Genomic DNA, 13,123 nt, shown 5'->3' with positions numbered 1-13,123 from the left:
AATACATACAAAACACTGCATACTGTTTTCTGAAAATGTTGATGTATACTGGCTAGAGTTTTTTTTACACCATATTAAGGAGGTTTTTCTCCTCACATTCTCTAGCTCTATTTAAGATTTCAGTATTAAATACTTTATTGCTACTTTTACTTTCTATTTTTCAGCATTTTCTGAAGTAGGAGGGTATGATGTTTTCATGCAGAAGTACATGGAAGCAATTCCGTCCAATACCTCCTATGGGAATACTACGATTAATCCAGAATGCTACACTCCCCGGAAGGATTCCTTTCACATCTTCCGAGATGCCGTCACTGGAGATCTGCCGTGGCCGGGGCTCGTCTTTGGTTTGAGCATCATTGCTTTGTGGTACTGGTGCACAGATCAGGTAATGTGGGAGCCATACGCCTTGGAAATGCCGAACACAAAACTCTGCAGTCTAGCGTGCTCTAGGGGTACTCTTCCCCCACTGTACTGCAACGCTGGGTCACAGAAATGGCAGTTATTTAAGACTGGTCAGTGACTTTTCAGTTTCTGGTTTCGAAACCCCTCCCACATATCAGAAAATGGAAGGCGTGTTCTTTCAATTCCTCTTATACACTGTGCCTAGCAGACACTGTGTATAATTCCTTTCTTCTTTTTTTGTGTGACCATGTGTAGAAACAGAGTTTGTAATGTGAACATTTACGTAGGAAACCATGCATCAAATGGTCCTCGTTAGACAGGGTCTAGGTATGATTCCCCATTCAGTAATATGAGTTTGTTTCCTATTTGTGCTGCTTTCGTCTTTGCATGCACAGTCTTGGGAGGATGTTCTTTATACATCAGGTCTTTCCGTCTGGACGCTCTTCCCCAATCCTCTTTCCTTCGCCCTAAAACCTACCGTCCAGTTTCCCCAGGAGATCACATTGACACTAGAGGAAAGTGTGCTCCTGTAACTGCGACACGTGAATGTGTCCAATCTCCAGCAAGTGATCTATCTGCATTCTGAATTGTGAGAAAGATAATCTTCACAATTTGTAAACAAATGAATAAAAACCCCAATGTAACTCTCTATTGCTCAGGTAAATATTTTATTCCTTTTTGGCTTTTTAGTCTGTCTGCTTTAAGACACCTTGTGTGAAAGCATCTTACCTCTTAAACATACACTGGATAAATGATATTTTCCTTCCTTTACTTATTTCAAATATATCCTTTGATTTTCATGTAGTTTTTATTTTTCCCAGTGACAGAAACGATGAATAGGCTCTTTCATTATCACAGAGGTTAAGAAGTACCTTGTAACTGGAACATGGTGTGTTCATGCAAATGCTGTTCTTGGTTGAGTCATGCATGCTTGCCATCTCTCGTTGACAGGTTATTGTCCAAAGATGTCTCTCTGGCAAGAACATGTCCCATGTGAAGGCTGGCTGTGTCTTGTGTGGATACCTGAAACTCTTGCCCATGTTTATCATAGTGATGCCTGGAATGATCAGCCGAATTTTGTATACAGGTATGCTTGTGTATACAGAAATGCAAATTTCTTCTTGCTGCCTGTCTTTCACTGCTAATCTCTCTCAATTTCCTATTCTCTGTCCCTTCCAAAATACCTGTTAGATTGTCATCTTGCCATCCAAATTGTCCAGGCACATGTATGCACAAGAACTAACCACAGCGTAAGAAGCCACAGGTCTTCCTCTTTTCCCACATCCCATGTTTCTGCTAATGCTCTTCCAGTCTGTTTTAGGGGAGAGAAATTCCACAGTGTCCCTCCCCAGTTGTCTGTTTGTTACAGCCCCGCTCTGGCTGAATGAGTGGAAAATGCTGTCCAGGGCTGATACTCTGCTAGCAGTCAGAGGAAGAGGGTCATCAGTCACAGCCAGCAATATCTGGGGCCGCGGGCAGTCCCGAGCGCAGCGTGGGGGAAATGCCAATCTCCCTTCTCTCTGAGCATCACTGTGTTTAACAGCAGGCAGAGGAGAGATGTTCAGGTTGGAGAGACTCATTTTATGTTTCATGTTCCTCTGCTTGTTTTTCTACTTGCTCTCCTTCTGTGGTTCAGTCCTAGTCTGACAAATTAATGCTGATTTTTTTTTTTTTTTTGACCTGCAGCACTTTTCAGTATTCTTTTAGAGAGGAAAGGAAGGAATCACCTTCCTCCCTGCCAGCAGACCAAGGATGATATCCAGCATGTCAATCCAGTGGTTCAACACAGATAAATTTTAGAAGCTCTACTAATTTGGGAGCAATCTGACCTTGTCTAACCCTGTCTCATTATCCTCTCCTCAGATGTGGTGGCTTGTGTTGTGCCTGAAGTCTGCCAGCAGCACTGCGGCACCTCAGTTGGCTGTACAAATATTGCTTATCCAAAAATGGTAGTGGAGCTTATGCCAAATGGTAAGACACTGTCCGTATTTGTTTGTTTGTTTGTTTGTTTGTTTGTTTGTTTTAGGAAAGGTGAGGCTGCCAGACTGTAAAAACAGGTGATAGAGGGAGCCCAAGCCCTATATTTAGTTGAAAAATTCTTACTAGAACTATGTAGTATTAATCAAAGGGGTAGTCTGTATTAGTTGTAGCTGTAGGTGCCGAACAGCTGCACGCTGACAATGTCTGCTCTCAGCTGGCAAACACTGGGTGATGAAATGGTAATTGAGCTCCCTTCTGTGAAGGTAAAAAATAACCTGCTTTGCCAATGATTTATAAAAGACTGTCTCTGCCAGGATTTCTGAGTTGGAGGCAGGAGAAGCACCTGCAGTCCTTCTGCGAAACCCACTGAGGTGGGAGGAGAAAATATTCTTTGTAGGCATTGTCCCATAGGACACCTGTTCCATGAGAGAATAAGGCACCGCTCTGGAGAGGACAACGTATACATGGAAATGCATTTCTGCAGAAAACCAGAGAGCTGATTCATAAGTCTAGAAAGACAGATTATGATATTATACAGACCATGGTACTTTCCTGATAGCTTTAGTACTTCTTCATTGTGTTATAACTGTGTACATAGTAGTATTAAAATACCGCAGTTCTTCCCCATACTGTGTTGACTAGATCATACCATCTGGAAAAGTGGCTTACTCTGATTTTCAAACAGTAAAAGAAACTTTTTTTGCCAAACAACTGGTTTACAAATATACCACAAGCAAGTGAGCACTTGCCTGCAAACAAGAGAAATTATTTTTATAACTGTTGGGGATAGACTGCTTAGTATTTTTTTCTTATTATTTCAGCATTTAATCAGACAGCATTCACAAAAGAAGTACCTGTGTTCTAAAAGCTCAAGAGTTGCCCTCTCACTGCTGTAAAGAGCTTTTCCAAAGCTCAGCAGACATCACTCTGCTTGCATTGCAAGAGAACGTCAGGCAGGCATCAGCACATAAACATCCAGACACACTCATGGCTGGCTGACTTGAAAGGGTCAGAGAAGCGCTATGGATGGTGCCACGTACGGCGACTCTCCACTGAATGCTCGTCCCAGTTCACATATCTTTGTATTTCAGGTCTGCGGGGTCTGATGTTGTCCGTCATGTTGGCCTCCCTGATGAGCTCCCTGACTTCCATTTTTAACAGTGCTAGTACTTTGTTCACTATGGACATTTACACCAAAATTCGATCACGACCATCTGAGAAAGAGCTCATGTTAGCTGGAAGGTGAGTGCCGCCGAGTCTTCCCCAGCCACACAAACATAGCGAGCGCTAGTGACAGGCTGCAGCCTCCAAAAATGCACGAAGGGCCTGGGTGAAAACCTGCTGTCGCAGCGCGCGGGCGGCGCAGCAGTGGCCTCCCGTGGCCAGCCAGGCTGGCCCGCTGTACGCTTTCCTTCTGGAGAAAAAAGACCTTGCTTCCAATTTAATTGACAGTGGTGCATGAAGTAGCTAAACTAATCCTCAGCACTTCCACTGCTGTTCAAAGGGAACTATTTTAAAAGATCTTTGTTGGCTTTATGCTACACCCTACTGCAACACCAATGAACCAGTTCTTCTAGTTGATCTGCTATTGATTTTTCTCTAGACATAACAAGCAAAGGAAAAAAGTGATTTTCTGTGTTTCGATTGCATGTTTAGCTGTATGCTGACGGATATTTGACAGGCACAATACCCAACTTGGATTTCTTTTGTTTGTTCAATGGTAATTGGCCATTATCATTGATTTTGCTGGTTGAAATACAAAATGGACATTTAAATTATTGATTAATTGCTGTTTTTTTCTTTCCGATAGATGCTTCTAAGCAGGTGGCTAATTGAATATCTGGCTATGTTCACAGGGCATTTATGTTAGTTCTAATTGGCATCAGCATTGCCTGGGTTCCTGTGGTGCAGTCAGCTCAAAATGGGCAGCTCTTTGATTATATTCAGTCAATTACGAGCTACCTGGGACCTCCCATTGCTGCTCTCTTCCTGCTTGCCATCTTCTGCAAGAGGGTCAATGAGCAGGTAAGGACAGACTAGGGAACGGGTATGCTGCACGCTCCTTTAGGCATTAGGACAACTTTTTTGTTTTGGTGTCTTTTATTAGCAACTTCTTCCTGTTTATTTTGATTCTACTACAGCCCAGGGATTCTGCGTTTCCATACCCCAGGGCCTGAGGTTTCAGAGAGGAGTCTGAAAAAGTTCTTTGCTAATCTGATAAATAAACAGTCACCTAGGAATTCCTAGATAGCTCTGAAACTTAGGGTATCTATCGCTTTGCCAAGAAGTATGTCAAATGGATAATTTATGGGGACATGTTTGAAAGTAATCTTTTAGGATATTGGCCACCAAACTGCTTTACAAAACGTATCACCTTTCACTTTCCCCTTGACCACTATATATTTTGTCAACACTCTTTTAAACAAACATGCTGTTGTTTTATGCATTGTTTCCCATTGGTCTTAGGACCCAGTCTGGGAATCACTGATTTTGACTCGTAGAGCAGTGAACTGAGAAATATTGTACTTAAGCCTTTCTAAGTAACTCGGAAGGCACGAGGTCTGTCACATGCTTTGGTGGGACCATAGGCCAGTCATGGTAACTGGGGTCTCAGACATTCTGGAAACTCGGTACTCAGGAATTCCGTTTCTTTTCTATAATATTAGGAATAACAGTACTTGCCTGTTTGCTCCACAGAGGATGAGTTCAATGAGAAAGCCTAGAGAGAGAAGGTTTTTGAATATGGCTCAAACTTTTTTCTCACTATTTTCTCTCGAGACCAGTCCAGTGGTTATTTGTGTGTATATCCAAGAAAAGCCTGTTTTACGCACAAGGGATGTTCCATTTCCTATTCCAATATAGCTAAACCTCACAAATGGATTAAATCTTTGTGCCCTTTGTGGAAATCTGTCATTGACTTTAGCTGGACTTTTACCTGAGTAAGAATTCAGTATAATCCTCGGGGGGTTGGGTACACTGAACACTTTAAATTTGGGTAAATAGGGGAGACAAGCATCAAAGCTTCTGAGAACTGGAGCCTTGCATAAGATAAATTCCAATATTGTAATTACTTATAAGATTTATCAACATTTTCTTGCTCAGAGTAATTCTTCTTTCTGCTAGAAATAGAATTAACTATCTTGTCCTACTCTGAAACATTTTTGTGACTTTGACCACTGAATAATCAAAACTGTTTTGTTCTTAAACCCAGCATTAAACCTAGAATATTTTTTAATCGGGAATTATAAATTTGTGTTACCATCATTAGTTTTTTTTCACTCCACAAACTCAGAGAACGGTTGAGACTGGAAGGTACCTCTGGACTAGTGAACCCTCCCTGCTCAAAGGAGGGCTAACAAGAGCAGGATGCTCAGGTCCTGTCCAGTTGGGTTTTGAATATCTCCAGGGATGGAGACTCCACAGTGTCTCTAGGGAACCTGTTCCAATCACCCTTACAGTAAAAAAGAAATATACTTATGTTTAAACAGAATTTCCTGTATTTCAATTTGTGCCCAGACCGACCTGCGCGTCTTTTATACTTTGGGCTAGAGTAATATAAACCTAGCAGCAAAACATCCACTGGAAGTGCTGAGAAGTAACTTTTAACTAGTTACTAACAATGCATTAGAAAATAAACCAGGCACGTATTTCAGGAGGAATGACACACACTTGCTAGCTGGTTCCATCAGGCTAGAACGGTCAGGGAGTTACTCAGAGGTAAAAAGCTATGAGAACGTCCCCTGGGATGCGTAGTCTGCAGCTAGAGCCTGTCCTGTGTAAGGAGAACATTGTGGGGCGGTGGATGAACTTTGAGAAAGTTGTATTAATACACTGAGCTGTAAATACGGGCACGGAAAGTATCTGGGTTAAAACCCATGCGCCAAGGCCAACGTAACACAGAACTACCTGAATGTTTCCTCCAGCAACTATTCAGAGTTTAGAGCTTATTTTCATGCCTGAACTGACTCATGTTGATAACTTCTGTCACTTTGTCTGCAGGGTGCCTTCTGGGGCCTGATGGTTGGGCTGCTAGCTGGACTCAGCAGAATGATTGCAGAGTTTGCCTACGGAACCGGCAACTGTGTGAACCCTTCCAACTGCCCATTCATCATCTGTGGGATTCATTACCTTTACTTTGCCATGATTCTTTTTGGGGTTTCTGCCATCGTCATCCTGGCAGTCTCCTTCATGACTAAGCCCATTCCTGATGTACATGTGAGTATTATTGCAGTCCTGCTCCTCAAGAAGTGGAACTCAATGAAACCACTAGTTTTAAGCACTGGTACTTGGTATATTGCCTCCTGCCATTTCAGCTACCCACATCATATAGTCCTTGTAAGAAAGCAAAGAAAATAGCCTTCATTTATCTGTCACAAATCTTCAGTGACTCCTAATAATCTTAAAAGTTGACTTAACAGACATTTGGGATGCCATGGTCTTATAGCTTGTTCATGTGCTGCCCAGACTGATTTCTCTCTGTGTAGTAAGGCTGTAGACTTATAAACTCATTTTATGTTTCACGGCAGCTTTACCGCTTGTGCTGGTCTTTGCGGAACAGCACAGAAGAACGTATTGATCTTGACGCAGATGAGGAGCAGGACAGAGCTGATGAAAAAGATGAGGAATCAGGTAACTGTTGAATATCTACAGATTCTATCAATATATTTGAGTACCCCTATTTCATTCCTGAAGAAACATTAACATGCTTGATACTCAAAGACACACTTCCTCCCACCCAACAACAAAACCTCAAACCCCACATATTTACATGGCTAGTGAGCTGCCTTTTACCAATCTGTCAGCCTCAGTGTAAATCCAAAGTGAAGTGGATTTGAAGGGAGAAAATCTTGTTCTCTAGGTAGCTAGGTGGCAGTGCTAGGACTAAAACGATGGAGATGCTTTAGGGCAGAGGTGGTGCGCGTTGGCAGAACTGTGTGAGACTGTAGCATTTGGAATGAAACAACAAGAATTTACTTGGAAATCGTGGGCAGTAGCCAGGACTGAAGGAGCAAGGATGTGGTGTGAGGCACCATGAAAGAGAACTGCCAGACATCCATCTGGGCAAAACCACCTGCTCTCTTTGCTGGGTTTCTGGTTCTGCTGCCAACTTCCTTTTCATAAGTATCCTCAAATCCGTTTATTTGTCTTCTAATTAAAAGTGTAGAAAGTATTGGAAAAATGGAGTTTAAGCTTTGCAGCATGGTTTGCTTCTCCAATACCAGACCAAGTCTCTAGGCTGCAAAAGGTGCAAGTGTCTCCTGCAAAAGGCTCTCTTGCAACCTGTAATCACCCTTTTTCCAAGTGAGCTGTGAAAACACAACATTAACTTGATTGTTGTACTCCCTTGTACTGAAATGTTTCCTTGTAACTATGACCAGAAACCAGAACTGCTGTATTAAGTACAGGAATGTCCTCAGTCACAGAGATCTTGTGCGTGCAGTGGTCCATGCTTACGTTTCATGACCAGTGTGTTATTCCTTCCAGTTAACGAGGAAAGTGAAGAAGAACCGGGATGCTTTAAGAAAGCGTACAACTGGTTCTGTGGCTTAGATCAACAAAAAGCACCCAAACTGAGCAAGGAGGAGGAGGAAGCACTGAAGAAGAAACTGACTGACACAAGCGAAGTGCCGCTTTGGAGAAATGTTGTGAATATCAACGGCATCATCCTATTGACTGTGGCTGTGTTTTGCCATGCCTTCTTTGCATAAACCTCTGATTACAGCTCTGAATTTGTACTGTATTGTCAAGCAAAACCGATGACTTGTAGATTTACACAGTTAGATACACTTAGTATTTTCAGTGTCTACATTTGTAAAAAATCAGGGTGATTTACTCGCTGATTTTGTGACCATAATTTCAAGAATCTAAAGATGAAGGCCCCTGGGATTTCAAGAGAGAGAATTTCTCTTTAGACATTGGATCAATCCAGGGCTAAAAGACGTTCAGAATTTCCATCCAATATTCTCTGTACTGGTGATACATTTCATATTTTAGGTGCAGAACAAGGCTGCATGAGCCATATTTCATATCAGGGTTGATTTTCAACCCTTTTTCTTCTGATCATTCAAATTTCTTTTTCCTTTGGCTATGATAATTTGATTACAAGGAACCCACAACAACTGAGGGGACCGTATTATGAATTCAAATTAAAAAATCATTTTTGTTCCCCCCAAGCGTGGGATATCTTAAGTAAAGGATTTATGTATATATGGATGTATTTGACACTATACCTACCTTTCCATTACAACTTTTTCCCTTTTTCTCACTTTTCATTGCGTTGTGTTTCTCGGTAATCAGTGGAACACTAACCGTCTGACCTGACCGCATTTTGAAATTAGGGAAAACACGTCTCGGTGATCTTAATAAGAATTCTGCTTACGATAGATTCTCTCTTTAGTGTTAACTTCAAAAGCTCCTCCTCTCTTTATGTTTTAATATGTATCTATACTTGAATGTGAAGCTTTTTTATATGAAATACATATATATACATATACATTATATATGCATTATATATATTATATATATTTAAAATATATATGTGTGAGTGTGTGTGTATATATATATATTTATTTCTCACCGATCAATTCCCATCTTGGTATGTCAAAGTTAATCTCTACCCACAATTACTAGGACTTCTTTATCATGGGGTTGGTGTTAATGTATTGCCTCTTCCTATGGACTGTACTACAAAACGATCCATGCACATGGTTAAAAGTCCAAAGCATCAGAACGCTGGGTTTGCGTTTTTCTTTCACGTACATTTGAGGGCTCCGTGCTGCTTTTCTGCAAAGCTATAAATCTTTCTTCTGAAGATTTCATTGAGAAATAGAATTCATGCTGTATGACAGCGTGACTTCACCGTTCATGAAGGAGAACAGTCACAGCTGTGGGATATCAGCTAAAGCAGTCTGATTGTCTCCACTTGATAAGTTTGATACCAGCTGGAGATACACGAAAAGGTAAACACTTGAAAGCAAAAAGCAATAGATCTTCTTACCATCTAATTCAGCTTCCTGGGGAATCAAGTGTAAAAAGAAGACACCGGTTGCTGCAGTCAAGCTGCACCACGATTCCTTGTTCCTCTTGCACGCGTACCGTGGGGTGCTGCGTTGGCTCAGAGCATTCGCTGTTCTACAGCAGGATGCACCAGGCTTGGAATAAGTGCATCCAAATAGGAAGCCAGCGTAGTCTCTCTGTATCTGCTACGCCACACTGGTGCTGACTCCCGTGGCGTTAATCCCGCTCACTTCAAAAGCTCTGACAGTACCTTTGCTTCACTTGGATCTAAGCCAACGTGCTCGGATTCTAGCAGAACTGCTGCTCTTCCGCAGGATCGCTGCTCTCCTGTATAATCCCTGCAGTACACTGAAAGGCTTTGCATAGGCCAGATCAAATCGCTACCACATAAATACCAGTGCAAACCCTTTTCTTACAGTTAATACAGTGACAGAGTATTTTAAAGACCATGGAATTAATTATATTTAATGGACTATGAAGACTTGTATGTATTAAAGTATTTGTATATTTTGAAGTATTTGGTGTCCACAAAATGATGGGATTTTTACGTAATATGGTGGAAGACAGCGAAACTTAATTTGGTGTCTAGATTTTGGCTCTGAGTAATAGTAATGGGTGACAAACAAACAGGAAAGACTTTAACGAGGATTGCCCAGATCCCTCTTTGTCATGCTTTCTTACAAAAAGAAAAATGTGGTGAAATCATACAACTGTTTGGATGAAGACAAATAACACAAATGATTTCCTGGCAGGTTGAGCAACCTGTAGATGACCTCCTGGTTAATCAGGCACTGTCACTTCATTTTCCTCCCCAGGATTAAAGAGTTTCGAAAAACCGACTCTCAGTTTCCCGGGGACGCTCACTGTGCGTCCTCAGCAACCTGCCTTCGTTCGGCTCTGAAAACTGGATGCTGTAGAGGGCAGAGTACCGACGTTTACACGAGGTTTGCTGCTTGGAGTGCTCCTCTCATTTTGTAGAATTTCATAGAAAAATTGCCTGATATTGTGGACAGCTGATAAAACTTTTTATGTTTAGATTAATAGTTAAATGCCACCTCAGGTTGGTAGCTATTGCATTCAAAGGCAGTTTCGTGATTTTAAGGAAGAAAGCGACTTCCCTTCAGTTCTCAGGGGATCTCTGTCCGTGTTAGAGCTGTTGCTGTGGGGCACTCCGGACAAAACCCAAAAAGTAGCTTACACCATCCCATGCTTTAGGAATGGGAACAGTGAGCACATGCCTCTTTCCCACGTTTGACTGTAAATTTGAAATACTTCTGGTTAATGGAGAGACTCCAGATGTATCTCTGGCTAAGAGCACGACACACGTGCATGGCATGAGCAGCATAACACAGCTCTGTTTCAGGTGATGCTGAGACATCCCAGCTTACCCTGTCAGGTAAGATAGAGGGTTGCAGCTTATTTTAGTGGACTTTAGTTAAACGCACAGAAATATTTTAAGTGAACTGCACAAAATAAAATAAAATTTAAAATCCACCTAGCAGCACTGTAAGCCAATTACAACACTGTTATATAAAGAACACACGCTAAACAAATCAGATCTTCCACTTAAGAATTACTACATAATTTTCAGGCCAAGTCCTGAAAAAGGGTAACTACTCTTCATTTATGTTTTCATTTTTCCGTATCAAGTACCTCACAAATGTTAATTATCAATGATCGTGAGAACACTCTGTTCTGAAAACTCAGAATTTGGTTTTATTCCTATTTTGTTACTGAAAAAGCTCATGCACTGAAATGCAACGATCACTGGGGGAGGGAAGGTCTGTGCCTTAATTTGGAATACATCTGCTGAAAGCATGGTTTGGTTTTAACCAAAATGCAGGTCCGTGGTGAATCAGGACATAGCCCAAGGGCGAGTGCTTCAGGTGTAAGTGGTTGTCATGATCAGCGCACCACCAGCTGCGATGGCTAATTGGCTCAACTGCTCTGATCACCTTCTGAACCGGCAAAGTTGGGAAGGCTCATACGAAATAAAAGCTGGCACAAAAACGAGGAGTAAGGAGTGATGATAAACGCAGGTATCACCAGTGGTGACCGGTGTTTGGGAGGAAAGCTGCAGAGCCTTGGTTCTTGTCTCTGAAGAACACTTGAATTTGTTGGCTGGAAGCGTCGAGCTGAAGGAGAGTTTGAAGCTGATGTTCCTGGGGACGGGCAGTCGCGCTGCGCAGAGAAGGGTTGTTCACGGGCTGTGGGGTCACAGCAAAGCTCTTCTGAGGAAGGCTGCTGGGTTTTTTAAATTTATTTAATGATCTCACGTCCTAGCGGCAGGTCTCTGTGTCCTGCACCTGCGGTGTCACTCTGTGGTAGCAAGAAAGGGAGGGAAGAGAGCAGTGATCAGAGCTTCCCGTCTGTTTAACTTAAACTACAGCATCCCAGCTTTAACAACAGAGGGCGATACATCACTGAGAAAGACGAGGAATGCAGAATAACCCGGTTTTACTTGGTGATTCATGGCATGTTTTCATGGAGTGTGTATTGCAGGCCTGTACGGGAGAACTTAAAGGATGGAGTAAAACTGCGCTGGCTCCAATATGTACTAGTTGTTCTGATGAAAGACAGTATAAGCAGCGCCGGTGCCTGAGGTTATTGCCCTTACTATTAATAAAATAGGTTGGCTTCTTTGTCCCTCCTGAGGAACGCTCCATCTTGTTGTCACCTACCACGGGAAGCTGCGGACGAGAAGAGCTCCCCTGGAGCCGTTCCCCACCGGGCAGGGCCACCGCCGGAGCCGCTCCCTACTTCTCCTCAGGTACCAGCAGCAAGAACTTCAAGCTGAGGTAAGCGCCAGCTCGTCCTTCCTCTGTGCAGCGTTTTTATTTACAGTATCGGAGCCTGTAACTTTAAAACTTAGCTTATATTCAGAGTATCTTAAACCAAATTATTACAATGGTTTTCATTCATTCGCATTACGTCTTGCTAAAAATAGGTCCTGTGCTTGAGCTTTTCAGCATATTAGTTTTGTCTGTAGCCGCAGAAAAGAGATTCTGCCCTTCCGGCTTAATGTACTTAGCCAAATCTGACTTTCCCAGACTCTTTTATTTTGTCCTTGGACACATCTCTCACTTCTATGCATTTTTAATATGGTTCTTATTTATTTAAATAGAAAATGTAGTGGTGGGAAGCAGAAATACTCCCTGCTTTGGAACATGAAGAGAGAGAATCAAAAGCTCTCATTTTCCAGAGCAGGACAGAATGGTTTCCAACTCCTGGACTTCTGAAAGCAAATGGGGACAGGGAAATGAGTCTGTAGTTGCAAGAACAAAGAGCCATAATATTCTTAACCTTCTGGAAACTGTTAGAAAAAACGAATATAAACCTTTGTGCATTGAAGATGAGCTCTGCCTGGGTGGGATGCAAGGCTCATACAGCAGGTCTTGTTTGGCATGAACGCAGCTGTCCTGTCTTCTGCAACCGCTGAGAAATGTTAGGCAGCTGATTTGTGAACTTGGTTTGTGTAGAGTGTAACTGAACTAATTCCAGTATTGACCCAGGACCACGTTAATTATATCTGGGCCTTAATCATTGCTGGCTTCAAGCTAAAAAGACAAATCATTTTCCATTGATGTTAAAAATCTGCCTAAGTGCTAACGTCATCGTAGCGTAGAGCGCTGTGGAGCATATAGTGCTAAAAACAAAGACTTGCTGTATACGCCACATTTCTTTTGAAATAATGAGTTTAATTACAGTGTATTGAGAGTTCTAG

General features: G+C 42.1%; 2 protein-coding genes across 7 annotated transcripts in view; both read left to right on the top strand.

Annotated features, from left to right (window-relative positions):
• Positions 1-8,917, top strand: part of SLC5A1 (solute carrier family 5 member 1) — an 84,417-nt gene extending 75,500 nt beyond the window's left edge. For all 6 annotated transcript variants that reach the window (XM_087768668.1, XM_087768669.1, XM_087768667.1 and 3 more), the window contains 8 exons: positions 165-385; positions 1,354-1,489; positions 2,266-2,373; positions 3,474-3,624; positions 4,239-4,407; positions 6,382-6,597; positions 6,909-7,011; positions 7,867-8,917. In XM_087768668.1, coding sequence (XP_087624794.1) covers positions 165-385; positions 1,354-1,489; positions 2,266-2,373; positions 3,474-3,624; positions 4,239-4,407; positions 6,382-6,597; positions 6,909-7,011; positions 7,867-8,090 — 1,328 coding nt within the window. In that variant the 3' untranslated portion in view covers positions 8,091-8,917. The remainder of the gene's footprint in view (positions 1-164; positions 386-1,353; positions 1,490-2,265; positions 2,374-3,473; positions 3,625-4,238; positions 4,408-6,381; positions 6,598-6,908; positions 7,012-7,866) is intronic.
• Positions 8,918-11,289: 2,372 nt separating this feature from the next.
• The window catches only part of GNAZ (G protein subunit alpha z), a 102,103-nt gene continuing 100,269 nt past the window's right edge, over positions 11,290-13,123 (top strand). The window contains exon 1 of the mRNA XM_087768508.1: positions 11,290-12,197. The gene's annotated coding sequence lies outside the window, so the exon portion shown is untranslated. The remainder of the gene's footprint in view (positions 12,198-13,123) is intronic.

This window comes from Nipponia nippon, unplaced genomic scaffold (genome assembly GCF_047370975.1).
Source record: "Nipponia nippon isolate SJK-2023a ecotype South Korea unplaced genomic scaffold, ASM4737097v1 scaffold_30, whole genome shotgun sequence".
Taxonomy (NCBI): domain Eukaryota; kingdom Metazoa; phylum Chordata; class Aves; order Pelecaniformes; family Threskiornithidae; genus Nipponia; species Nipponia nippon.
This window is presented reverse-complemented; position numbering and strand designations above follow the sequence as displayed.